At 43.7% G+C, this 27358-nt stretch overlaps 1 protein-coding gene across 2 annotated transcripts in view; it reads right to left on the reverse strand.

The window, feature by feature from the left end:
- Nucleotides 1-27358, reverse strand: part of LOC149352497 (integrator complex subunit 8-like) — a 77534-nt gene continuing 50176 nt past the window's right edge. For both annotated transcript variants that reach the window (XM_089581693.1, XM_089581692.1), the window contains 7 exons: nucleotides 26069-26177; nucleotides 20890-20923; nucleotides 18089-18148; nucleotides 12611-12672; nucleotides 11112-11230; nucleotides 7338-7492; nucleotides 1-893 (listed from right to left, as the gene is read on the reverse strand). In XM_089581693.1, coding sequence (XP_089437819.1) covers nucleotides 594-893; nucleotides 7338-7492; nucleotides 11112-11230; nucleotides 12611-12672; nucleotides 18089-18148; nucleotides 20890-20923; nucleotides 26069-26177 — 839 coding nt within the window. In that variant the 3' untranslated portion in view covers nucleotides 1-593. The remainder of the gene's footprint in view (nucleotides 894-7337; nucleotides 7493-11111; nucleotides 11231-12610; nucleotides 12673-18088; nucleotides 18149-20889; nucleotides 20924-26068; nucleotides 26178-27358) is intronic.

Consider the following 27358-nt stretch of genomic DNA (forward strand, 5'->3'; position numbering starts at 1 on the left):
TCAATACTGAGACTGCAACAAGTGCTTTGCAGTGACTTTATAACATGGCTGTGGTAGAGTGCAGTAGACATACATCATGCTAAGGTAGCTTGTGACCGTAGGCGATAGTCTGCAATTGTAGCTTGCACGTTGCTGCGTTAAAAAGAAAAAATGAAACCATGCCCTCTGCTAATCACAGAAGCATATTATGTATGTCCAATGAACAATGGTGCAGAAAAATGTCCAGAGCAGGACCTGTATGAGAACTATGAACAAGTGAAATGTTGGGTGTTATTCCCATTCTGTCTTTGGTCCAAGCCTTTTTTTTTTTTTTTTAAACCTCAATAATTTCATCTTTCATCACTGATGGCACGGATTAATTTAGCCTGCATTCAGCTAGGAGCAACATGGGTGGGCACATTTTTTAGTGTGACCGTTTTCTCTTTGTTTCCGAGAACTTCATTTGCACCTTTCAGTACACAAATTTGATCTGAATCCAGATTTTTTTCACCACTATTTGGCATAATTTGATGCTGGCAAAAATTTTGCTGTCAGCACATGCCTGTTAAGAACACATAAAGACAGGGTTCATGTATTTCACACGGATGGTCCACTCAGAGGTACTGGCGAGCCATGACCCGCAGAAAGTCTCCACGGCGCACATTGGCTGCCTCTCGCTGGATCTCCTCATTGTTGCTAGCGTTGAGCTCAAGCAGGCCTATGCACTGCAGTGCCTTCTGGCGGGACTCCAGCTCACCGCGCCGCGTGTGCAGGTTCACCAGGAACTCCAGCAGTGTTATGTCAAACACATGCTCGTACAGCGAGTCACAGCTGTCCTGGCACTGGCGCTCGTTTAAGGCTTTGAATGCTGCATTGTAGTCTGGCTCCTCCATCAACTGGCAGAAAAGGGCAGCCTGCAGGGTGTGAGACCACATTATTAAACGGCACACCTGGACTGGCAATTTTCAACAGCACTACCATTTCTGTGCACCACAGAATCCTTTGCAGTGCCTTGCCACAGTGGTGACTGCTTCCCGTAACGACCTTTCCACCTAGGTGTATTCAAATGGTGACAGTCATAATGGTGCAATGGCCAATTTTTGAAGTGAACTTTAACCTAAGACAGAGAAGAACTGTTTCCGTAAATGGATGAACCTCAGTTTTGTAATGAAAGGTGTCGTTTTACTAGTAAAACTGGAATTTAATATATTCACACACCTATAGCATTCGCGTGTGAATATATTAAATTTTTCGTTGCGAAGCGAAGCAAATATTTTCGAATATCAGTACTGCTAGTTGATGCTTCTCCACAACTATGAAAAGAAACAGAGATTGCAAACAAATTTTGTTGCCACCAATCAGCATAATTTACTATAGTTGTAAGGCCTACCAGGTGTTAAACAATGAAGGGGGAATTATGTAGTAGTAACAGTAATAAACTTTATTTTACAGACTAATGCTCTGCTTTTAATTCTTTGGATAATTGAACTGAAGCATTGCAAGGTGGTCAGATACCTCCTTACTTGAGGAGCGACGTTAGCGGTGGATTATCACAGCAAGGCCGCCATGGTGGCTCAGTGGTTATGGTGCTTGGCTGCTGACCTGAAAGACGCTGATTCAATCCTGACTGCAGCGGTCGCATTTCGATGGAGGCGAAATTCTAGAAGCCCGCGTACTGTGCAATGTCCGTACACGTTAAAGAACCCAGGTGGTCGAAATCATCCGGAGCCTTCCACTACGGCGCCCCTCATAGCCAGGGTCGCTTGGGGATGTTAAACCCTATAAAACATGTCGCAGCAAGATGCAACAACCTGAGCTGCAACGCGAGTTGCGCCAACCCTTCCACACTTCCTCAAGATGGCTGAAAACACAGCACAGGGTGTGCAAAGCCGCCCCAAACGCAGTGTTCACGATGACATGTAACCCGCTTTGTCCACGTGTACTGCTTCTGCAGGATTGCAAGCCCCATGACAGGCACAAACGCTGTTGCGAACCGAAGGACTGACACTGAAACCACGCTGTTAAATGCCCCAGTGTGCGGGCTGCACCTTACACGGTGTAGTTACGTGGGCCATACATTGTTCACGGGCCTTATATGTGGTTCGTGCACACAGGTCGTACAGTTTTCCTATCGTCTGCAGCTTAAAATATGCAGTCTTTAGATTGTACCTAAATGATGAAAACTGGGAAAATCAACGTGGTCGCCATGAAATAACCGGAGCACCTCAGGCGGGTCACAACTCTACTCCTTTTGCTATCCTCCACAAGCCGGGCCGCTTCTGTGCATGCCACATTCGAGCACAAAGATCAGGAAGTTCGGTGAGAGCTCTGTAAATGCCCCATCCATTTCTATCTCAGACAGAATATAATTTCTTGCATTGTACTATCTGTAGTTGTTGTCTTGTGGGGGTGTCTGTGTGGCAGTGTTTACCATGTTCCTATGTATATACTGCTGGTCAAAATGTTCCACAAGTACAATGTGCGGTGTATTTTTCTGCGCAGTGCTAATGCTGGAATGCCATTTGAAACCATGAGCTGAATGGGAAAGTCAAACTGTCAACATCTGCTAAAAATAAACCTGAGTGCCTTTATCTGTATCTTCTCTAAATGTTCGATACTCTTTTTTTTAAATGTGGGTCCCACATGATGGACGCATATTCATGATCTGATAAAGGTGTGATAAGCAGGCATAAATGAATAGTGTTTTTTTGGTTCAAAGCGAATAAGTAATTTTCTATGAATAATTTCTAAGCAAATATTTTGAATACTTCTGGCACAAAAAAATTTGAACAACACAATCGCATTTTTCGAACACTAAAGTCCATTACATAAAAAAAAGAGAATGCATTGAAGCCTTGTCATGCTCATGGAAGCTGTGTTGATGTCCTGCAAAAATGGCCATCAGAAATTGGAGAAGTTGACCTACATGCACAGCTGACGTATGTGTAGGGTGTGAAACCTATCTATGAGACCCCTGACTGCTGGCCTTAACTGTGATTGTGTTGTAGAGCAACTACTTCTTTTAAGCGACGATTCCATGAACACCTGCTAGGCGTACACACCACGCACCCAACACCCTGCACCACACGGAGTCGGGCGTCGGAAAGGGGCACCCATCTCCATGTGGCTCGTGCTAGCTCCCCTCAGTGCTTGCGCCACTGCACCTGATCAGCGAATTTCACGCTGAGAAAAATGGCTGCAACACCTGCAGTCAGCTCAGACTCATTCTGCAGACATCAAGGGAGCCACGTGTCCTCCAATTAGAAATTTAGCACAGTGTAATATGCTTCTACAGGAAGCCACTAGGCATGCGCAGATCTCCCTGAGGATGCCCCAAGGCGCGAGGCGCTGGCCAGCTGTTTGCATGCCTGCCCCATCAGGGCCAATCAGCGTGTGCACAACGGCGGCGCGTGGAAGCGCATCACACTATGCTAAATCTCTCTACTGATGCACGCCGCCGTGCTGGTTATGGCATATGCGCACTACGGGTAGCGCAGCCGCGGACACCTGGCAAGAGCAGATCTGGGTGTCGCACTTTTGCCTGCCCGCATCTGTTGCCATGAGCATATGCAGACTGGCTCTGGCATATGCGCAGAAGCACAGGCAGATGTCGCAGAGTTGGGGCTCTGGTTGCGCGTACGCTGCGGTGCCATCCCCGAAGAGGTATGCTAAACAGAAACCACATGAAACAAGAGTTCCAGAAATGTTATTCGCTCGAGATGAATACTTCAAGATTTCGAATACAAAATATTCGGATCGAATCAAATATCGAATGCTTTACTATTTGTTCAAATATTTGAAACAAATGTTCAAGCGTGTCTAATGAAAATCTAGAAGTTTAACCTTCACAGGGGTGTCCAATACTTTTCTATTTAAGAAACAGAGCTTTCCAAATGCTAAAGAGCAGATCTGTATGATGTGTGCTCCCTACGAAAGGCCACTGGTGAGAGCGGCACCCAGGTATTTATACATCTCTACTTTCATGTGGGAGTTTTCAACCTTATACTACTGCCACGAGCTACATTTCTTTTTTCCGTGTGATCATTAAGAGGGCCGTTTTAATTGCATGCCCAATATTCTGCACCACTTTGCTACCTTTATTACTGCACTTTGCATTTGTTTGTATCTCTGCCACAACTAATGTTTTTGAAGACAATATAGTTGGTTGTCAGCGAAGAGCTTTACCGATACCAATTCCGGGATTCCTTCAGTTAAGTTGTTTATAAAAATTTTTAAAATGGTGGATGATTTAGCAAGGTTAGGTGAAATGCGTATCAGCGCGCAAGCACTTTGGTTTTCACTTTGGCTTCGTTTTCAAGGTGAAGCAGGCTTCAGACAAAGATCGGTGAAATCCAGTGTTAGCACTGCACAGAAAAATACACCGCACATTGTACTTGTGGAACATTTTGACCAGCAGTATATACATAGGAACATGGTAAACACTCCCACACCGACACCCCCACAAGACAACAACAACTATAGATAGTACAATGCAAGAAATTATATTCTGTCTGAGATAGAAATGGATGGGACATTTACAGAGCTCTCACCAAACTTCCTGATCTGTGCTTGAATGCGGCATGCACGGAAGCGACCCGGCTTGTGGAGGATAGCAAAAGGAGTAGAGTTGCGACCTGCCTGAGGTGCTGCGGTTATTTCATGGCGACCACACCGACGTTCCCAGTTTTCATATCGTAGGCCGCAGACGATAGGAAAACTGTGTACGACCTGCGTGTACGGACCACGTATAAAGCCTATCAACAATGTATGGCCCGCGTTACTGCACCGTGTAAGGCACAGCCCGCACACTGGGGCATTTAACAGCGTGGTTTCAGTGTCGGTCCTTCGTTTTGTGACAGCGTTTGTGCCCGTGATGGGGCTTGCAATCCGGCAGAAGCAGTACACGTGGACAAAGCGGGTTACATGTCATCGTGAACACTGCGTTTGGGGCGGCTTTGCACACCCTGCGCTTTGTTTTCAGCTGTCTTGAGGAAGTGTGGAAGGGTTGGCCCCACTCGCGTTGCAGCTCAGGTTGTTGCATCTTGCTGGGACATGTTTTATAGGGTTTAATGTCCCCAAGCGACCCATCAATTTTGACTGCTTTAACTACTTCTTTGCTTTGCCGCAGAAAAATCCAGAATTTTGGAGGGCCATCTTTATTGAACACGGGAATAGCAACATTAAAATAGTGGGATCTTGCGTCCTTTACTTTAGCCGTTAAACTCTGTACAAACTCCACAGTGGCAGATTTTCTGTTTCCTGAGCCATTTCAGTTTGTGTTTTAAATGAATGATATTGCGACTAACCCAAGGATTACGGCAGCTAGTCTGAACATTCCTAGATGGAACAAAATGCCCATCTGAGTATATAACAGCTAGCTTAAAATGAGCCCAGAGAAAATGGCTGTCGTCAGCACAGTCATTGCCTCACGCAGATTCCAAATGGTCTAAGACAAGGGTATCGTTAGTGTGACTAAAGTCTTTGACATGTAATGCTGTGTTAGAAAAAACATTTTTACAATTGTCACAGTTCCAGGAAAAGAACACCACTATCAGCATCTCCAACTGTAATGATCTAAAATGAGAGGATCGCTGCCAGTCAGGTTCACAGGCAGTCGTTGACTGCATCGTGGCACGATGCAATGATGCGCCGTGTGGTGCTGCACTTTGTTTTCCAAGCCTCGATGCGCAGCAGCGGCTCTAGATGACTGTCAGCACACTGATTTTATGCACACATGCTTTTGGAGTGTCCTGGCAGTCTGTTCTGTGTGAAACAGCAAGTTAACTCACAAGACAACAGCAAGATACTGCCATTTGGAAATGTGATGTTTCGCTGCGAGTTTTGACAAACAAGAAATTTGTAATTTCTGAATGTTTAGGAAGTTCGAATAGTGAAAATACGGTGTGAATCAAATCGAATAATAAAGACTACTCGCAAACTATTGGAAAATTTCAATATTCACACACTCATGATGAATGCTAAAAGCATGATATGTCACAAGAGGTGGAGAGTGGCACTTCATGACTGCTGCAACTCTGACAACCTCTTGTTAACACATGCAAACTCTCTAGTTGCAGAAACTGACCTATTATACATTTGAAAAGAAACAACTGGGCACCAATTTGAGAGCAATCCCACTTCTTCAGTGCACGTTAAAGAACCTCAGGTGGTCGTAATTTCCGGAGCCCTCCACTACGGTGTCTCTCATAGGCTTAGTTGCTTTGGGACGTTAAACCCCATAAACCATAAACTTCTTTCTTTGCTACCTTATGTTCGTTTCTGAGAACTCCATGTGCACTGTGTCATTCCATACTTGTCACATACAACTAAGTTAATTATCGCAAAACTGAGACCGGTTTTTTTCCATGAACACTTTCTCTATCTCATATTTTACAGGTTTGGTTTGGTTTTATGGGTTTAATGTCCCAAAGCGACTGAGGCTATGAGAGACGCCGTAGTGGAGGGCTCCGGAAATTTCGACCACCTGGGGTTCTTTAACGTGCACTGACATCGCACAGTACACGGGCCTCGAATTTCTCCTCCAAAGAAATTCAACCGCCGCAGCCGGGATCGAACCCGCGTCTTTCGGGTCAGTAGCCGAGCACCATAGCCACTGAGCCACCGCGGCGGCTTCATATTTTACACTCGCAGTTAAAGACCAAAAGATAAAGAAAAGAACAAAAACAGAAACAAGTACCTCTAAATTGCACAAAAAAAACTTGAGGATGAATGTACTTTAATTCAGGATTCTCACTGCTTTTCACACTGTCTGCAAAAGAGCAATGATTTCAAAGTGGTCACTTCATTCTAAAGACAATGCTGATATTGCCTGGAGTTCGAAACTTCACAACTTGCTCACCTTTTAGCATGTATTAAACAACCACCTTCAACTTTCTTCACAGTTACGAAACACTGCTACACATACAACTGCGAAAATATGTTGGATCATTTTGTTTCAAGTGCAAAACAAGAAAAAGAAAAATGACCAAGTACGCAGTTTACCTCTGAAACATTACAAAGGGCACACACTCTTTGTAAAGGATAATAACTTTACAGACACCTCGAAACACCATCACAAGAAATGCCTTGAAATGGTAGGCCACATTATGAGCAACATTATTCTGAAATAATTTTTTGTTAAGCGTTCAGTGGTTTCGTCCAGACAACATCCACAATAACAGCCAGTGGTGGATGTACAATATTTCATGGGCATTGATAAATTTCATATGGCTGAATTTGACCAGATAAAGTGTTTTTGCTGTTGCGGTAGACACGTCAGATAGAAATACCCCATAATGCTCTGCAGTGCCAACAAAGAAGCAAGAGGAAAACAGTCAAACCAGTGTATGCTAGCTAACCTGTGTGTGGCACTGCAACTTGCTGCAACAGTGGGACATCTTCTTATACATGAGGTCATCGGCAAGGGACCTTGGGGGTGGTTGAGTGAAGTAGTCGGTGCTCATGAGCAAAGCAGCCAGATAGTGCTTGAGCGCAGCCGAATGGTGGCCCTGAGCTGTTAAAGAGAGAAAAAGAGACAGACAGGGCGAAATTGAGATATCGCCTGCACCACGAGGATAACCAGGAGCTATGTGAGCGCAGTGGTTGCACTCTTTTACTCAACACCCTACAAGCCTCCAGGAAAAGGTGAGTGAGTGTGTATATTTATTTTCCTGGCCACTGACACAATTTGCAGCTTTTCTTTCTGCTTTTATTTTTGCCCTCTAATGACTATGCACATATTTGATGCAAAAATCTTGACAACTTTCATCTGTATAGGAACACCTTTCAGTACCACAAATGATGTGTCAAACAGCTTCAGAAGATTTTCCGTTCAGAGTGAATCTAAAGCAGGTTTCACACAGGAGAAGCAATGCTACAAGAAATGACCTGCAATGTGTCACATGGAATGCAATGTGTTACAGTGCAGGCACACTGCATCACTAAGAAAATATTCATGTGAATAACAGAAAGTACAGCCTTTGAAGAAGCACAGTAAGCATGTAGTGATTTCGTAGCCCATGCCAAAGATATGTCAACAGCTAACTCTGACCTGTCAAAAATGCTATTTAACAATTCAACAGCTCTGTTATCGAATTCCTCATACAGACTTGCATGAGCTGAAAGTACCAGACGCATGATGCACTTTCATTTCTGACAATTCCACCCCAAAGAGTGCGCTCCATGTGTGCAAAAAAAGTGGTAGGGTTTTAACGTAATTAAACTGAGTAGATGTGTGAAAGCACGCATTTAGCCTGATTGGCTCATGGTTTTGCTTAGCTGGGTCATCGACACGTCTGGTGACGATAGTTCGATAGTAGTATTAGTTAATGAGGACGACGACGTGCAATGCACAGCACGAGTATGTGTTGCAGTTTAACATAAGGAATGATTGGCTGCAGCGATAGCATAGCACTCTTCTGCATAGGCCAACGAAGCTGATCTGTTCACGCCACTGCGGGTTTGAAACCTAGTCACAGCAATATTTACTGTATTTATATATTCACTTACTTTGTTTAGGCTCACAAGGTCAATTCAAGGTCAGGCTTTAGCGGTGAAATGGCTTTTGCAGCTTTGGTCGTGAAGTAGAGCTTTTGCTCTAAAAGAGAGCGACGCGACAAGGTGGTGTAACAAGGACTGCCACCATATACTCTGTCACTTAGCCGCAAAAATTCATGCATGCGACGGTGATAATCGCGGGGTGCACCAGTGGAGATGTGCTTTCATTCAATGCCTGCTTACTTCGGCTCAGTAAACACTCCAGTAATGTGTCGCATTGATCTGCTTGTAAGTGAGCAAACTATGCAAGTGAACATATGCGCTGCAAGTGATTCTGCCCTGAACACTGAAGCACAGCAGCACTGGGGATGGAGCACCCGTGCCGAACTCAACACACATCTTGCCCTGCTGTGTGCCTACTCATAGCTCGCTCCAAGTGTGGTTAGCCCTCCGTCACCGACAAGCAGATAGATCGTTCTTTTTATTTAAAAGAACATTGAGGAAAAATTGAAGTTGGCTTGTATCCATAGGATACCAGCTCCTAACCTTTAAAAGACCACTCTTACTGAGAACAAAGCTCTTAGAGGGTAGAAAAAGAGCAAGAACTGAAATACAGGCATCGCCGACACAGGCCAGTCTCGCAAGTACACGCATGATGACGAAATATCCGAATACCACCACGGATCTCAGGCTGACAAACGTACATGAAGGTTATGTATTTGATCAATATTGAAGTATATATAAACTCAAACGAAAACATTTGAAAATTAATTTAGAAGGAAGATTACTGACGCCAACCAAGTTAATTTTGGAAGAACTTGACGTTTCGGGACTGGCTCGGTCCCTTCTTCATGGTGTGACTATGGGCGAGGCGCAGCTTGGCTTTTTAAGCTCTGGTGTGGAAGACTTCCGGGTCAGCGGCCGCAAACCATGGATGTAAGAAGAAGAAAGTGTCCCCAGGGAGCGATTAACATTCTTCCGAGTCTGTTGGATGTGCCAAGACTCGAGTAGAAGCCTCCTGCGCGGGTTAGCCTCGGTTTCCAGTACAATAGTGCCGTCAAGGTCATTTCGGTGGTCACATGTCTCGCAACGACCAAACAGTGCGAGACATGTGACCACCGAAATGACCTTGACGGCTATTTTACTGGAAACCGAGGCTAACCCGCGCAGGAGGCTTCTACTCGAGTCTTGGCACATCCAACAGACTCGGAAGAATGTTAATCGCTCCCTGGGGACACTTTCTTCTTCTTACATCCATGGTTTGCGGCCGCTGACCCGGAAGTCTTCCACACCAGAGCTTAAAAAGCCAAGCTGCGCCTCGCCCATAGTCACATCATGAAGAAGGGACCGAGCCAGTCCCGAAACATCAAGCTCTTCCAAAATTAACTTTGTTGGCGTCAGTAATCTTTCTCCTAAGTATACATAAATTTTGTTTTGAAACCGCTAGTGCACTTTTATCACATCAGGAAGACAGGAAAAAAAAAAAAAGACAACCTGAATGTTGGAAGCCAAAGAAAAACAGGCGGCCAGCTGAGTCTCGGTACGTTTTGGTGCTTTGCGGCTAAGCACTTTGCGTGCCCACATGATTTCATTTTTGACACGCCTTGATTTACAACACATCGACCGCCAAGCGCCCCTCTAAGTGCTCCTTGGACGAAGCTCATGCCTCGACAAGCACCTGCGATGAGAAAAACACCCTGAATAGCTAATTTTGCATGAGCCTCCATGTTAGCAAGCGCAGTGTTCACTTCGTCAATGTACTAAGAAACTGGGTTGCATCTACTAGGGCTATTATTACAGAATTTAAATGTCCATACATACCAGTCTCCATATATACTCATTAGTCGTGAATGGTGCTTCGGCACTGACAGCGACAGTGTTGGCAGCTACACTTGGCTTGCTGCCGACGCTGCCGTCCTGCCAGACCTGCCGCTTTAGCCCTAAAAAGCATCACACACTGTGCCGCATCTCTTTGTAAGAACTTTGTTGTTGGAATCGAGAATGGGATCCACCGTAACGCTGGTGCAAATGTAATGAGCAGCATCCCATGAATAAAACTCTTTGCACGATGGCACCACTTGTTGCTTGCCACTGTTGCTTGGGCCTTTGCGCACATGGAGCTCAGCCTTAATGCCCATGGAAAACCATTTACAACTGACAATGTGATTTCGAAAAAGCACCCGAAATCAATTTTAATGAAGAAAGCAAAATACAGAAATACCTTCTAAAGAAAGCTATTAAGAAAATACCTAATCTATTATTAAAATATGCTCCAATTCTGACTTTTTGCCTGTCCATACATAACTTCTTGTTACACAATTTGCAACTGCCTAGTGATGAATTCTCCGAAAGCTAATATATAACTAAATAAAGTGTCACCACTTATGCCAACAGAAAGGGTGCCTCATGGTAGTCATTCCTTCCTGCGTTCTTTCTCATCATTAACTTTTCTTTTCTCACTCATACCCTTTCTTTTTCATTATTCTGTTTTTCTCTGTTCCATTTCATTCTAAAGCTACGACATGAGTCAGTGACAGTACAAAGTTCATCTCATGCCTTAACTGCCTGGTTCACTGTGCTTCTACCCTGACAAAGAGCCATGCTAGACCTTAATACAAACTGAGCACTAAACATACCATAGCAAAAGTCTGCCAGAACCTTGACCCATCCAGCGTGGGAGTTGTTGGTGGCAAGGCAGTGCTGCAGTGTGGCATGGAACACATCTGTCGCTGTTGCCCTACAGTAGTTTGATGGGCTGCGTGAACCAAGGAGAAAGCATGCACCACAAGACCACCAGCAAATATGAGAACTAATTACTTCACATGTTCCTTTCTCCACAGAAACATAAAAACACAGATAAAGCACCATGATAGTCACAGGGATCATGCCCTGTGGCCCAAGCTAGAAGTTGAAGAGGCAAACTGTATGCCTCCCAAACAGGCAAGTTCACACTCCCTGGCATTAGCATTGGTGAGGCAGAAGCTAAACTAAAATTCACAGCGTTTCCGAAATCTAGTCACAAAACTTTTCACACATGTGGAATGAAGTGGAAATGTTGGTAGTACATACAACGAAACACCGGTGAGAAAAATGCTACCATGTGAATGTGTTGCAATGCCATAAAAAAATAACAAAATGAAGGTGGCGTAGGCTCATCAGCAAAACAGATTTTATCTAATTATAATGTATCAACATACATATCTTAACTGAGGCAGCGGTCTCATTTTGCGGGCTATTGTGGCTTCTGCAATATCCTTTTTTTCCTTCTTTTGGAATTATCGAAACACACAAAAAGAAAGAAGTGTTCACTAAATGGTACTGTGAGCAGGACACAACTTCAGATAGTGCTGCTGTTCACCAATGCTCACGTGCTCCGATTTTAAGAGCAAAAGCAGTTCTCAGTTGCTTTTATTCATTTGGGCACAGAAAATGCAGTATGAAACGACTGGCTTGGTAGCCTACCAGCTAGGGCTTTTGCATAGCCTTCCCGGCAGTGCTCGCTGAAAGTGACGCAGCACAACAGGAGCAGCACTGTACATACTGTCATGTCTGTGATGCGAGGCACGAATGGTGTTGTGTACAAGAGCAGGGCAAGCGGGGGGGGGGGGGCACTCAAATGAGTTCTTTACTGAGTGAACTTGTGCCCTCAAAAACGGAGCTTGGCAAAGGCAGAGATCATCAGAAAGCTGGCTGTTCTCAATTTAAACGTGGCAATGAACTTTTGAGAGACAGTGCTTAAAAAAACCCATGAAACTCTCGAACATCGCAGAAATTGAAGCACGTGCTTACGGCGGTTACAGAGCAATCTGGTCAAGTCTTGCATGGCAAACAAAGTGATAAGGCCACAAGCTGCTGGCAGTAAGCAAAACGTAGAAAAGCAAACAAGGCTTCGTGACACTAACAAAAGAGAAACATCATTTCTCCTCTCTATGCTGTGTCTTTTCTTATGCAACAGTTCAAAGGGCCTTTGCATTAGCCATGACAAAATTCCTTGCAGACAGAATATGCAAATAACTATTATTATTATTACTATTACTACTATGTGTGCAAGCAAACTTCAGGAGAGCCAGCAGCTATGTCACCCAACACACTTCAGCCTCAGATGGGCCTGACTGCGCACATATTAAGAGCCTACCTGCTTATTGCTGTTGGCCACAACTGTGGGTACTCCAGGCACACCTCAGATCCACTGTCGTCCTGAAAAACAATTTTCCACTGCTAAAGCTTTGCGTGCTGGGATGGATGGTCATGAGGAAAGGAAAGGCACAATAACCGTTCCAATCATAGTGGACACCTGCACTGTGCCTCACAGAAAGGGATGAAGAAAGGAGGAGGAAGAGAAAGAGACACTACAGTGAAACACTCCAGATTAACTCTGACCATCTAGGGTTCTTTAATGTGCACAAGTGCTTTTCGACTTGGCCTTTTTTCCAAATGCAACCGGAAATCAATTACATGACCTTGTGCTCAGCAGCCGAAAACCACAGGCGTTAAGTCACTGCAGCAGGTGTTAAAGCGTAAATCATTATAATGCCTCCTTTAGACTCAACCAGGCATGCAAAAAAAAAAAAAAAGTACTGGTTTCATGGGTACAGATTTTTTAAAAACCTGACTTTTTTAAACTGATGATTTTAACAAGTCATGTCATGCACACTGCAATAAAACAAAATCTGCTACAATTTCAATTGAAAACTAACACAAACAATGCTACCAAGAAAAGTATGGCCATTCACAGTTGCATCTACAAGGTTTAATGTCGGTGCTGCAGAGTTGCGAGAACACTGCCATTGATAAGCAGGGTTGGTACGACGTAAGGACACCACATTGGACTCCATGCTCACCGCGATTGCTCTGTGTTAACAGCTTTCACGGGAAGTTTAAAAATACTCCCCTCGTACAGCTGCCGAATAAACTGAATCCAAAACTGAAGTACAGTTCATCTGTAACAAACTGGATGTCGCTACTTGTCCAGAAGCAGCCCATTTCACGTCATCGTTCAAACTGACTGATTTGAATAGGCACGGTAAGGAAAGAGTCAAGCTCTCCCAGTGTCAGGGAACACAAGTGTTGCTTCTTCATTCTTTTAAAGAAAAGTTCTCTTTCAAGCTTTGCAAGCACAAAAATAACACTGTGCAGACGGTGAACTAAATCAAGTCCTGGTTACAATGACAGATTTTCCCTAGACTTAGTATAAGGAGCCGCAAGACAGCGGTAGGAATAGCCAAGAGCTTTTTGGAGAGGGCTGTGAGTGTGTAGTAGGAGAAAATTCTATAGTGGTGCAGGGTTGTAGAAAGCCATCTTGGTCAGCTTTGCATATTGTTTTAAATGCACCCAAATTCACTTAATATCTAACAAATGAAAATAAGCAAAATTTTGCACTCTTAAAATTTGTGCACATTTTTCTGCGCAAAAGCCACAGAGAATGCTGAGAAACGGCCATTTTATTCGCTTTCTGTTATGTCACTCAAGCGTGGTTTCTTTCTTAAAACCTGAAAAATAGCCCCTGAAATTTAAAACAGGCATTTGACTGCACTCCAATTGCACCAACTCTGTTATGAAAGCCAGAATGAGCAGAGAGGCCACTGCGGTCACAGCAATCGTTCCGGGAGGAGCGTGGCCACTTTGCTTCGTTGAAGTGATGATGCTGCATCATGAGTGCAACCACGCCATCGCCGTTTCACGGCATAGCACAGGTTAGTAGGAGGCCATGGCAGGTTTCTAATTTTTGCAGTCCAACATAGCTGCACTTCTTGCGACAAAGTGTGTTCTCATATGTTCTCATATTTGCATGGTCCTCTTCTCAAGGAGCACAGCTACTTTCCTCCGCTGATGGGTTGGTGTTTCTGTGTGCTTCCCATGTGCTCTGCTGCTTCCTCTTCAAGTGTTTGCGATGAAGAGCCTCGGTTCAGACTTCCTCGAATCGTAACATGCAACTCAGGCTCGTGTGGTGAAAGACATCTGGCAACGACAACAAGCTCGATATCACGTGTGCACAATATGGTTACCATATGCCAGCCCACAGAGAATGACGCCCTATCATTGGAAGCGGCTAAATTTAGTCGTAACTCCAATTTACTATATTTAACTAGTGTAATGAACCAACTTGCACAACGAACTCACCCTCACTTTTGTCAATGAGAATTTACTTCTTTTTTTTTTTTTTTAACTTCACGCAAAAAACGCCCACCTGACCATCAGGGGCAGTGTTCAGCATGTCTGCTTTGTCTCGTTGTGATTGGTCGCCGCTGCTGACTATCGCAAAATTGTCTGACCACATCGTGATACAGCAAACACCTTTTGCAGCAAATGATGTTAAACACTGGCCATCCACGAATGCGAATGATGCGGGGATGCAACTTGTTCACTGTGTGCTTTTGTTGATGGATGGATGGAGAGGCGGGCGAGTGGGCAGGCGCCCATATACGAAATTTCGACTCTTACAAAAAAATCTGTAGACACTTTTTTTCCTGTGTAATGAACCCTCCCCCAAACTGATGTAAATTTTTCTGGAAAAAAAAAAAAAGTTGGTGCATTACGCGAGTACAAACAAAAAAGCGACTGATTATCTTTGTCAGTCCCTACAACACCTGCTTTCATTTCATCTGAATGATTATGAAAAGAGGGAAATATACTTTGAGACCTTCAATAGAAAGCAATTGCAACAGTGTTTTGTAACCTATAAAACTGCCTATGTACAGTGACAATGTTCAGGATTAGAGTCAGATTGACATGTACGAATACCGCAATGTTTTCTAGTCTTACTGAATTGAAGCAGAACGCTTACTTAGAATTTTCATGTATAACTATTGTTTCGTTAATTATTGTATTTTGGATTTGTTTAAAATTTTGTTTGAAGACATGAACTTGCACTGTAACTTATTCTGTGGCCACTGCTGCCTTGTATGGACCGCCAGGCACTTTTCAAGCTGTCATAAAACAGCTTTTTTGCCTGAGCTGGCCTTCAACCTCGAGCTGAAAATAAATGAATTGAACTGAATTGAACTGAGTAAATATGGTATATGAGCCAACTCTCTATGCTGAAGTTTCGAATGAATGGGGTCTACTGTACAAACAAATCAGAAGCTCGGATGTTGATGGCTTTGTTACAGCTAGTGAGCACGAATGAGGTCCGTGGAATTGAACTACATCAGCTGGAGCGCATCCGAAACCTACCTTTTTCGTGGCCTTACACTGACCTCATGGGACATGTGACGGTGCTGCACAAAAGCCCTATAAATCTAGCTAGACCCAAATTTAGAATTATTTGAGCCTCTTAAAAGAAATTTTTCTTTTTGCATGTGCATTCGCCACAGAACAAGATGGGGTTGGATTCCATTGATCATCTTTCTTGTCACATATTGTCAGAAGGAACCACTGCCATGCCTCTGCACATAAGGCGGTAGCAGCTGTGCACAGTGGGCAGGAGCCTCTTCAGATTCGCTGTGGTTCTTGGTTGCTGGAATAGTAATTTAGTGCAGCCTTGGCGCAAGTTCATCAAAAACTACTAATTTGTAGCAGCAGGTAGCAAGTTTAATGCAATGGTGCAGGTTGACGCAATTGGTGCGCCATTCCCACCACTGCACAAGGGCATCGAAAGCAAACTTTTTTTTAGGGTAGTATAGACGCCAAATTTTCAGGTTCAATTTTTTGCCGATACAGTACACAGGGCTTGAGGAACAAAGTATGGGAGGAGATATGACCGTGTGTGCTTCAGATATTTCATTACAGCACTGTCTTTCTCCTGGAGTTGCGATTTCAGTTTGCGCACTGTCAAAGTTTGCTTCAAAGTTCAATACACAAGTCACCTGCTCTCAATAAACAGTGACACATTCGCCACTGTACTGTTTGCTGTGAAACTATCACTGTTCTGTGATGTTCTGTGAAAACAGAGCAGTGAAACTATCACTGCTCTGTGAGTGCGCATGACTTGGGCAAGGAACTTCAATGTCATAGCCTGTGGAAACTGAAATACTAGGAGGAAAGCAGTGCTGCAATAAATTAACTAAAACGCACTCTGACATACAGCAAAACCTCGATAACTTGAACTTGATTACTTCGAAATCCTGAATAACTTAAACAATTTCTGTGGTCCCTTGATTTCTAATGTGAATTTTACTGGATTATTCAAGCCAGTGGCCTGCACCAGCCTGAACAATTCGAAGATCAAGGGTGCTATGCAGGAATGCCCAATCCCAATTTTGCCGCAAACCCGGTGAAGCGGCGGCCGTTTGGAGCCACAAGGTGGTGCCGGCAAGGCGAGGCGCCCCCACCACTACTCCTAGCGCAAAAACCGGCCCACGATAGGGCTCAGACAGCCGAAGCTCCCACGTACTCAGAAGACATACTTCACCGCAACGCCACAGGGGATACTGGTTTCAATGTCACGTGCTCACGGTGCTTAGTCAAGGCAGCATCTAGTGGAGGTGCGGGCATCAAAGCACCCCCACGCCTAGCAGCGCCAGTATGTGTCCCACGAAGCAACCATTCTTGCTACGTGCCTGTGGCGGGTTGAGTGTGCACCACACCATCCTGCGTCATTTCTTTGTGTGGCACGCCATGATTAGAGGGTTACGTTAACAGCATTTCTGATTATTTTAAGTAATCGCAAAGTTTGCCCAATAAAACATGTACACAAAAAGAAATCTTTTGCCTGTGCCATTTTTTTTTCACTATGCTTGGTTAATGCAAAAGCTGTTTAATTCAACTATTTTTTGCGGATGTAATGACTTTGAATTGACGACGGTTTACTGTACCCTCTTCTGTTTGGTTGTTTCTAAGACCCCGAGTGTTGTTAGCAGCAAAAAACAAAAAAGACAGCAAAAAAAAAAGCCTGAAAAATTTGTCTATACGACTTTAAGATTCCTATACAGATGCTCACAGAGGTGTTCCCAACATGGAAGCCACAATAAAGACAAATGTTCTTGCTTTGTGGAGGTGCAGTCTGCAGTTGAGGGGTGTACGGTGCAGGTCATGTAGGGGAGTGCGGAGCACACCCTTCAGTTTTTGGCTGCATGCTTAGACTGCCAAGAAATCCTGGCTTCTGTGTTCTGAAAACTTTTGAGACCATCTGTACTTCCCGCACTTCCCATGCAAAGCTGATCAAATGCCACACTGGCAGCTCCAGAAGACAGCAGTGCCAGGCTTCCCTCTTGTATTATGGCATAAAACTCTGAGGACACAAGGTAATTATAAGCCTCCTCCACAATGATATAACAGACACCCCCAAACTGCTATCCTACAAACTGCAACGTGCAACATGTCAAAGCATGTCACCCAAGCTCACAAGAAAAGCAGAGTTCGTCAAATTTAAAATCAAAACAATGACCAGGGATAACGCTATGCACCTTAGACAATTTAAGATGCCATTACAAGATGACACAAAGAACTAAGGACAAAATAGTCAGCTATCAAACTCAAAGTAGACTGATAATATGTTCTATCGAATTACACAGAGCTTGAAGTGAAGGGAGCCTGTTTGACAGGGCCTAACCCAAGCTAAGCGAACACAAGTTCAAACTACACGAGTTTGGCTTAACAAGAGTCCACTATGCGCTACTTTGGTCTAGATGAGTGCCAATTTGACAGAAAATCAGGACAGAGAAAATGTACTCACCCTCAAAATATTATACATCTTGGCAAGACATGACAATAGGATCGTCAAAGCCATGTTGTCCTTGCCCAGACGTTGCAAGAGAGGGAAAAAAGAAAGAGAGGTCAAATGAATTGTGTGCACGGATAAAACAGTGTATAATAGCTAAAAGACAGTGCAATATCTAGCAGCATTTGTATCACAGTTATGCACGCATGGTACAAAAGATACCGCACAAGGCTGTGAGATGTATTAAAGCTGAGAAAAAGAGCAGTGGGAATAATAACTTTCGTTTGGTTAGTTAGTTTATTGGGGCTTAACGTCTAAAAGCAACTCAGGCTATGAGGGACGCCGTAGTGAAGGGCACCGGAAATTTCGACCACCTGGGGTTCTTTAACGCGCACTGACATCGCACAGCACATGGGCCTCTAGATTTCGCCTCCATTGAAATTTGGCTGCCGCGGCCGGGATCGAACCCACGTCTTTCCGGTCAGCAGCCGAGTGCCATAACCACCGAGCCACCGTGGCGGGGTAATACTAATAACTTTCATAACAATACTAATCATTCAGTGAAATTGGGCTCATTATCTTGGGAGAGTAGAGAAAAAGACACCTCTTTTAGTAAGCACTTTTAACAGACACGCTTCAGCAAGTGCCTGCTGCAGCTATTTGGGCGCTATGCATCACATAGGGAACGTGCTGAAAATGCTGCTGCTTTCTGTAGTTGTTTGTGCCCGAAACCTTTTGAGCTTTAATCTGATCCATGCAGCTGCCGGACCTACCAAGGAGGGGGGGTACTGTTCCACTCAAGGTTTTAACAGCAGTGCAGCGGGGCGGCAGGGACACACCATGTTGTGCCTTTCTGAAAGATGCTAAGCTTAGAACAATATGGACCCATGTAGCGCAGTGTTCACGACAAACCTTCTGGGTCAGATTTTTTTATCAGGGCCATTTTGTTAATAGCAACTACGGAACTAATCTTGCTCTTGCGAATCCTCAGCATGTCACTGAAATGACAGTGGCTCAAACCTGATGCTCTGCCGTACATATTATCTATAAAATGCAAGACAGAAAGCCCGACAGCCATGCTTTAGAGATGAGGGGAATGAAACTACATAAAAATTACAGGTCACATAAAAAGAGAGCAGAGTACAGTGAGAAAAACTTGCACTCTGTAGCACATGTTGAGAGCACGCAATTGCACAGAGCATGAAGGATGAAAACATTGCAGCACTTATTATATGTGCATTTTCTTGTCAAGAGACAGTTTGGGAGTATTTTCATTGGTTTCAATTTTTTCATTCATTCAAATAAACTCCAACAGAAAATCATCTCGGATGCGATGCAGACAGGAACTAAATTAGAAACGAACTCATCTCTCTTATTCTGCATTGGCAGCACTTTCACCAAACAAATTGCACGCAGGCAGTATAGATAAATATTTAAACTAGGAAAAAAATAAATATGTAGTGTACTAGTGTTTTCACGCCAGCATGCGCAAATATAAGGAAAACTGAGCAGACAGCTTCTTTGCTCAGGTTCGAGACAGTCGGAAAATAACATTGGCAGTGTCATTTACGTAACAACATTCACGATCTACTAATGAGGCCCATGCCAAAAAGAACTGCATGCTAAGCCGCGTTTACATGAATGCAACAGAAGTAGACTGCAGTCCCCTTTTTGAGGGAAGAGTAGGTTTTGAGAAGGAATGCAATTTCTGAATGCAATTTCAGCGATTTCACAGAATGCCACAATTCTGCTTCAGTATATCTTTGTAAAGCCATCAGGTACAAAAAAAAAAAAAAAAAATCTGCACCTAGCAAATACTGACTTCAGTATATGCAAAAAGCTACCACTGAGTGTACCTTCTTGCAGCTAAAAAATATTTGGCAGAAGAAGTGATTTGTTAACTCAGCTCTACCACACATTTGCTAGAAATTTGCTAGAAATTTCTACTTTGTTTTTGTTTCTTGATAACTGTATCCTTGTATTCTCAATTGTTTCTTTGTCTTTTCACAACGCTGTATTTTGTACAATATTATTTATAGTGGGTTGTTATTCTTGTTTTGCTTGTCTGTTTGTTTTTGCCCTGCTAATCTATTTCATTCTCATTATATAAATGTTACTTATTTAAAATACCATTCTTATTACTGCTAATTGTACCTGTCTGTGATGCTGCTTGTTTTTTAATCAAGTTAGTATTAATCTACCGGGGGTCCCGTGACAGTCGCTTGACTTTGGGACCCTCGCCTGTATACTGAATTTATGTAACCGATTTGTACACAATAAATTCTTATCTTAAAAAACCCTAATGCAAGAGAAAAGCGCACTAAAGACTAAACAACAACCTGGATGTCAGCATTTGTAACTACAGCAGAATTGCCCATTACCACCACACAACCACCCGAATTAAATCTGAAAATGCTGAATGTGCTAATAGTGCCACTGCCAGGGCAAGGCTGCTGTTACACTTAATTCTCACCCTTGTGATGCCTAAAACCAAAGACAAGGCAGAACTGGTCTCATTCACGACAAAAAAAGAAAAAGAGAGAAAAGCCACGTATTACTCTAAGACACTTTATGTTCAATTAGCAGACAGCAATGTTATAGTACTTACAGCAAAAAGTTAGCTACTATTACAGCAGCAGCTCTCTGGGGGCATAGCTGGTAGAAGCACATGCAGCAATATTTTAAGCATGCAATATGGCACGCTGCATTACTCAAACAAAATTAAGACAGCAATCAGCCATGCCACAACAACCACTCATGATTATAAGAAACACTACACTGCTGCTCCTAAAAAAACCAAGAATTAACTGTCTTACCTTCAGTTGTTGCAGAAAAGAATGAAACGTATGCCTGTAAGAGAAAGTGGAGCAAAACATTTTAAGAATACCAGTCTTAAAGTTTCTGCTACAGTGATACAAGTTCTGTCACACATATGAATTGTGCTCATGAATAGAACAGCTTACTCCTTCTTATCCAGCAAAACTACTTGATATTGTGCATGGCATCCCACTTGGACGAGATCAACCTTTTTAAAAAGCTTGTGGCCCTTTTCTGGTCGAAAGTGCTGTAGTACTTAAGCAGGTGTGAGAAACTTGCTGCCAAAATAATTTTTGCAGTGCCATTAAAGCACAGCTACCATATTTACTCTATTCTAACGTGCCCTTGATTGTAATGCGCACCAAATTTTCATGCTTCGATAAAGAAATACACACGTGCGGCCGCCCTACTGCCACTTGCCTCCGTACATAAGTCATCCTATTTTAAAGTGTTAGCTTTTCTTAGCTCGCTCCTTCACGCCCTCGTCGGCGTCCGCAGTGCAGACCTTGGCAGCGCGCCAAGGTGCTGCGCTCCACGTTTATCTTTCAACGGGAGCTCCGGCAGTAGTGGCACACTTGGCGAACTTGGTAGTGCACCCTAGACGGGAGTGCCAGTGGCGGTTGTGTGCTCGGCCAGCATCTTCTAGAAATAGATAAGGTACTGCCTCGGTGCGGGGCTGCCCAGCTGTGCCAGTGTGCACTCAGAAAGCCTCTGCATGCAAGGTCGCCGCACTTTTAAACCCAGCGTCTTAGTGAACTTGGTGCGCCTTCGCAACCAATGTTTCCATGTTGGCTCAAGTCCAGGTCGACGCCTTCGGGACACTTCAGATGCTTGTGAGGTCTCTTAGTATCCAAGACTGCGGTAGGCGATATCGATAATATTGATACGTAAGAAGTACCAAGCCACCATTTTGTGATGCTGAAGACAATAGGGTGTTGCTGATGCAGTTTCATTTTCGTACTCGATTATAAAGTGCATATCATTTTGGGTGATTTTTCCTGGAAAAAAGGCGTGCGTTAGAATCCAGTAAATATTGTCACGCAGTGGTGACTGCAGTACGGTAAACAGGAAACCAGCGAGGATGTCTTCGAAACGTAACTCTTTATTCGGGCTGACTTGCGCCCGCAAAGAACTGAATCACTCGGTGGCGGCGTAGCAACAAGCGTGCTCGGCGGTCGTCGAACAGAATGCCCGCCACTGTCGGCCGTGCTCTTTTTAAAGCCGATAGCGAATCTTCGAGATAAAGCTTTAGAAGTTACTAGAACATTCTGGCACAAACTAGGGTCGGCTCCGTCTGGATGCGATCCACCGAGATAATTCTAGGCGCGTCTTGCGTCACAAACGAAGCGATAAAGCGGCGTGCCGGCAGCCTTGAAGCATGAACAAATAAACACAACAAACAAACGCTACAAAGACTCGCGGCAATATGGTACAGCTATTGAAATCAAACAACTTTGTTCCACTTCTTTTTGTCTCAGCGATACCCCTCCTATATGTTTTCTCTTGCACTGATTGGCAATTACCTAGCCTCTGCGAGTGTTATTCCCCTATTGTCTGCTTTCCAATCATTTTAGTGACATGTCATTCGTCTGATTTCTAAAGCCACCAAATTCCTTAGTGTGTAGTTTTGCCACTTGAGTTGCACTTTTTTCACTCTTTCTCCCACTCTCCTCTACAATGCCACAGCACTTTACAACAAGTCAACCAAACCTCCTCTTTCTCCTTCTCTTTGTATGAGAGGGCGGCAAAAACCATCAGAACTGCAAGTCATATGCGCTGTCTGAGTGGTGCTATGTGTATGTTTTTAATCATGCAGTGCCACATTAGCCATGGTACAATAACAAAACAGTAGGGGTGTGCGAATATTGGAATTTTTGAATATGAATCAAATACGAATATGAAGAAAAACTGGCCTTGAATATCAAACAGAATATCAAACATCTGTTCAGTACAAAAAAAATATTTCAGAAAATGATAAACAAGCAAATGTTGTTCCCCTTATATTTTTCAAAATAGTCTATGGTCTTTTCAACTGAAATAAGCAAAACTAGACTGCCTCAGCATCGTATAAAAAAATATGATGTGAACAAAAATGTATACTACTCGATTAGACAGCATAACAGTATCCAACCTGTAATAAGGTCACGCAAAACGAAATTCATAAAATGACAAGACTGGCAACAGAAAATAACATGATGGCTGGTAAAACCTCATTAATTCTTAGTTCAAGGGATAGAAAGAAATGTCTGGGTTATCGGAAGGTCGATTTATAAAATGCATTAGGTCAAAATGCCCCGTGGCCCCCGAAAAAAAAAAGAACAATACAAAAAAAAAAACTGCAGCAAATGCGAAAATGCGGTAAAGCCTTACGAGGCAGTTCCATCGCGCAAACGCCTATCGTGACGAGTGCATAGTTTCGGTGTGCTGGAAGAACAATGCGAACGCAAGCGAGGAGGAAATGCACAATGGTGCCAGAACAGCGAGACTGCTTCTAAAAAGAAAGAAGACGTGCCAGTCAGCATCCAAAAGCAACGCGGAGCTGGGATTGGGCTACTGGCAAATGTCTGGACCGATACCCGCAGTTGCTGCTTGCCCATGGAGAAGCTCAGAAAGTGAAACTACGCGGCCAGACTATATTTTGGCCTAGCGACAGGGGCGTTTTCACGCCTGCCATTACACCCACTTAATGGGACACTGAGGAGAAATTGAAGTTGACTTGCATCGACAGAATACCAGCTCCTGATTACAAAAACGCCATTCATACTGACAACAAAGCTCCTGTAACATAGAAAAGAGCAAGAACCAAAATACAGGTATCGCCGCCACAGGCCAAACTCGCAAGTACAAGCTTCATGGCGTCATAGCACAAAACAGTGTTGCTAGAACCAATAGTTCTAGCAACACTAGGACACGAGAAGCTACGAATCACTGAGGCGCAGCAAATGCATGCGCAAATCTCCTTGACGTCGCCAGATGGCGCCACGTACCCGATAGCTATGCGCGCTCCTGAGCGCCGGGACCAATCAGCGCTTGCTCTCAGCGGTGTGGGGGCTCCCGGTATTCCGCTAACGGTAACAAGGTACACGTACGGTATGCTAAAGGCGTCTATTTGCGAGAACTTCGTTGACGACTTCGAGAACGGGATCCATTGTAACGCTGGCAAAACGCCGGTGCAAATGTAAACGAAGCGACGGTCGCAATAGCCGATAGATGCCTTCAACGTGCGGCTGGCGGTAGCTTTCTTTTCAGCTGCTGCTGGGCCGCACTGCTGGCCGCCAGAAATCACGGAGTCTGCGTTACGTCATGTGAATGTCATGTTTCACGTCACTTAGTTCTGTGTCGTCATAGCAGAACCCCAAGTTTGAATCAGAGCGGCGCGAAAAACTATTTCAACTTCGAATCCAAATTTCTTAGAAATAAATGCATCTTTCGCTGCCGGCCAAGTGGCAACAAAGCCATGAAATGCCGAACTATCGGATTTTTCTATAAAAAAAAATATTAATAGTGCTCTCCTCAGTGTCCCTTTAAGAGGTGCACTGGTTACAATGCACCATGCAAGAGGTGGGATTTTTACACGACCGCTTGCCCTGTTGTGACGTCTCGACTCACCCCTTCAGGAGCCTTACGCGAAATTCCGCAAGTAGGCTTTCCCGTATGTCGTAGTTGACCAAAACAAGATGGTAGAGGTCACGCTAAGAGAGTTATGAAGGCAATAGGACGGGCATTAAGTACGTAACATATTACGGAAGGGTAAAAAAAAAAAAAAAAAAACGCGGTTTCGCGTAGCGATTGCTCAAAGAGGGTCGTCGGCCTCCTTGTCCGCAGAGTGTGATATATGGGAAAGCCCACTTGTGGAATTTCGCACGAGGTCTGGCCTAGTGGCATCAAAATGCGAGCGGTCCATGCGATAAATGACGGAGAAGGAAGAGAACATGACCTTCGTATTGTTGTCCTGGAGCTCTAAACTCGATCATCAGATAATTTTCCCAGACACTGCGGTTCTGCCATGGTCAAATTTACGAAAGTCGGTGCGGTATACGACCACTGGCGAGTATTCGGGAATTTTTGAATATTTGGAAATTCTCGAATACGAATCGAATATCAAACATATTTGATCCGTATTAGAAATTTCAAATATTTGCACACCTCTAGTCTTTGTCAGACCATTCAGACAGACGCTTGTGGGTGGTGACCAAGAAAATGACCCCTTTTAATGTTCCGTCGCGCAATATATAGTACATATATTAGTGTGGGCAGAGAAAAAGAAAAAAAAAAATGTTGCCCAGATGCAATATATACAGCCAGAACGGTCACATGACTTTTGTGAGAACTGGGTGAGGAAACTAAAGATATAGCGCGTATCTCAGTGCATATCTGTGGGACGGCCGCACGCGCAGTGCTTATCAGGATGACTGTCACAGTTTTCACCTGTCGCCTAGACGTGGTGAATCACAACAGCGGAGTAAATTAACGCACTCGCAGAAAACTTAACATTGTGCTTGGGTTGCACTTGCTACAGAGAGAGTGCATCAGCAAACTTGAGATAAAGTCGTGACATGAGGTGAAAGAAACAAATGCCCAAAGTGAAAGGATGACACCATGCACACCCCTTACAGAAGACTAAATGGACTTGAAGCTAAAATGGTTGCCTTGTGTTTTAATGAGAAAGGCACAGTGAAAAGGTGGCCACATGCCAGGATACATGTTACCTGTCAACTGAGATGCTGGATCAATGCAATGCTTAAGGCCCTTTAGGTATCGCGAATGCCCTTTTTGCCCACAGTGTATACTCAGTTTCATACATCAGATGCAATGCTGTCAAAGCTGGTGCTCTTGTTGGCGCTGAGTACATCCAGAATTCTTTGTTTGCAGGCTTGTCACACGATAAATTTGTCATGACCTTGATAAAACACACTCTTACTGCTGACAAAACACTTGAAATCTGTAAATGTACACCACAAGCCTGTCACAATTTATCACCGTACACCCGCCCACCGCTCATGTAAAGTCCCACATTGGGACCTTTGAGGTATTAATAAATAAATAAATAAATATTGCTTGTGTTGCATGAAGAGTCTTTAAAAATACAGCTCTACAGCTCATCAGTCAGTTGAAAGCAAACAAAGGAAAAAAAAAAAGAGAGGAATCCAGTGCCTCAGAACAGGACCGTGACATCACCTGCTAAGGGTAGGCATGGAAGTTGCATCTCGCTGGGCACCATCTTTGCCAGCCCCTGTGGAAGCCTTTTTGCTCTGGGGGGTTCCCGGTGTGACCAGCATTGACAGCACTGCACAACAGCACAAACAGCAATGGTCATTTCAAGCTGCAGTGTACTTTCCTGCACAGCCTTTGTTGTGTGTTTTAGTAAATGCTAACATGGCACAAGGGAGAGCCAAAAACAGGGCCCATATTCCAACTTCGAATCACTCAGACACTGGCTAAAGAAGCAAAAGTGGCTCCGGAATAATCATTTGAGGTGCCAAAGCAACATAAATTTTCTTGTGTATTTGCATTGCAGCTGTGCTAAAAAGCAGCAATAAAAAATTGTCCTTCTTGCTAATGAGTAAACTTATATTCCCAAATATACTTTACAAGCAAGAAGATGACCTTATTATAAAACATGTAACTTTGTTTTTGCTATTGTTCAGCTTTTAGTGTGAAAAAGATGTTTATGCAACTGCGCTCCAAGTCAGGCTTTATATCCCATGGGTGCACAGTGCTCCTGCACCATTCCACTTTTCTCTGCAACTGAAAGTGACAAACACTTCTTTAGCTTCAGCCAACCGGTGAGTGCTTCAAATTCCTTGAGAATGAAGTTCAAATGTGGGCCCAGAAATGCTGACACCAGGCACTGAAATGTGAACATTATAAAAACAAAGTGTATGCTAAAAGAATCATCACCAATGAAATAGCTGAATATCTCATAATGATTTCCTTTTGCTTATTTTTTTAGTTTTTTTTTTAAAGCGACAATTATTGCCCCAGGTCATAAATGGTGTATGTAATGATGTTTGAAGAAAAGGATGGTTAAATGAGTGAAAAAAGGCTTGCCGCAATGACGTCGAGGAGTGAGCGATAATACGGTTCATTTAATGCACTCTGAATGTCACAAGTAAAATAAAAAAAAACTTGAGCAGAACTTGAACGACAAACTAATGAAGAGTAAAACTAATAGACCTAAGAGGTTAATGAGATCAAAATTTAAGGCACGAGGTCTGCTGCTCAAAAACAGCCTTTGGGAACAGGGATACCCTTGGCACCTCAGTACAGAAAAACCAGCCACATCACTATGGACAGATTCTTGCACACCTTAAGCATCTTTCAACCACATTTTTTTTTGCAACTACACACAAGCAATTTTGATAAGGACATACAGGTGTAGCTTTCAGATTTTTCTCTCACCACAGGCTTGCACAGCTGCATTACTTCACCAAAAATAACCATGCTCACTACCATATTAGAAGATTT

Source organism: Amblyomma mixtum, chromosome 3, assembly GCF_055824585.1.
Source record: "Amblyomma mixtum isolate Tamu chromosome 3, ASM5582458v1, whole genome shotgun sequence".
In the NCBI taxonomy this organism is placed as follows: domain Eukaryota; kingdom Metazoa; phylum Arthropoda; class Arachnida; order Ixodida; family Ixodidae; genus Amblyomma; species Amblyomma mixtum.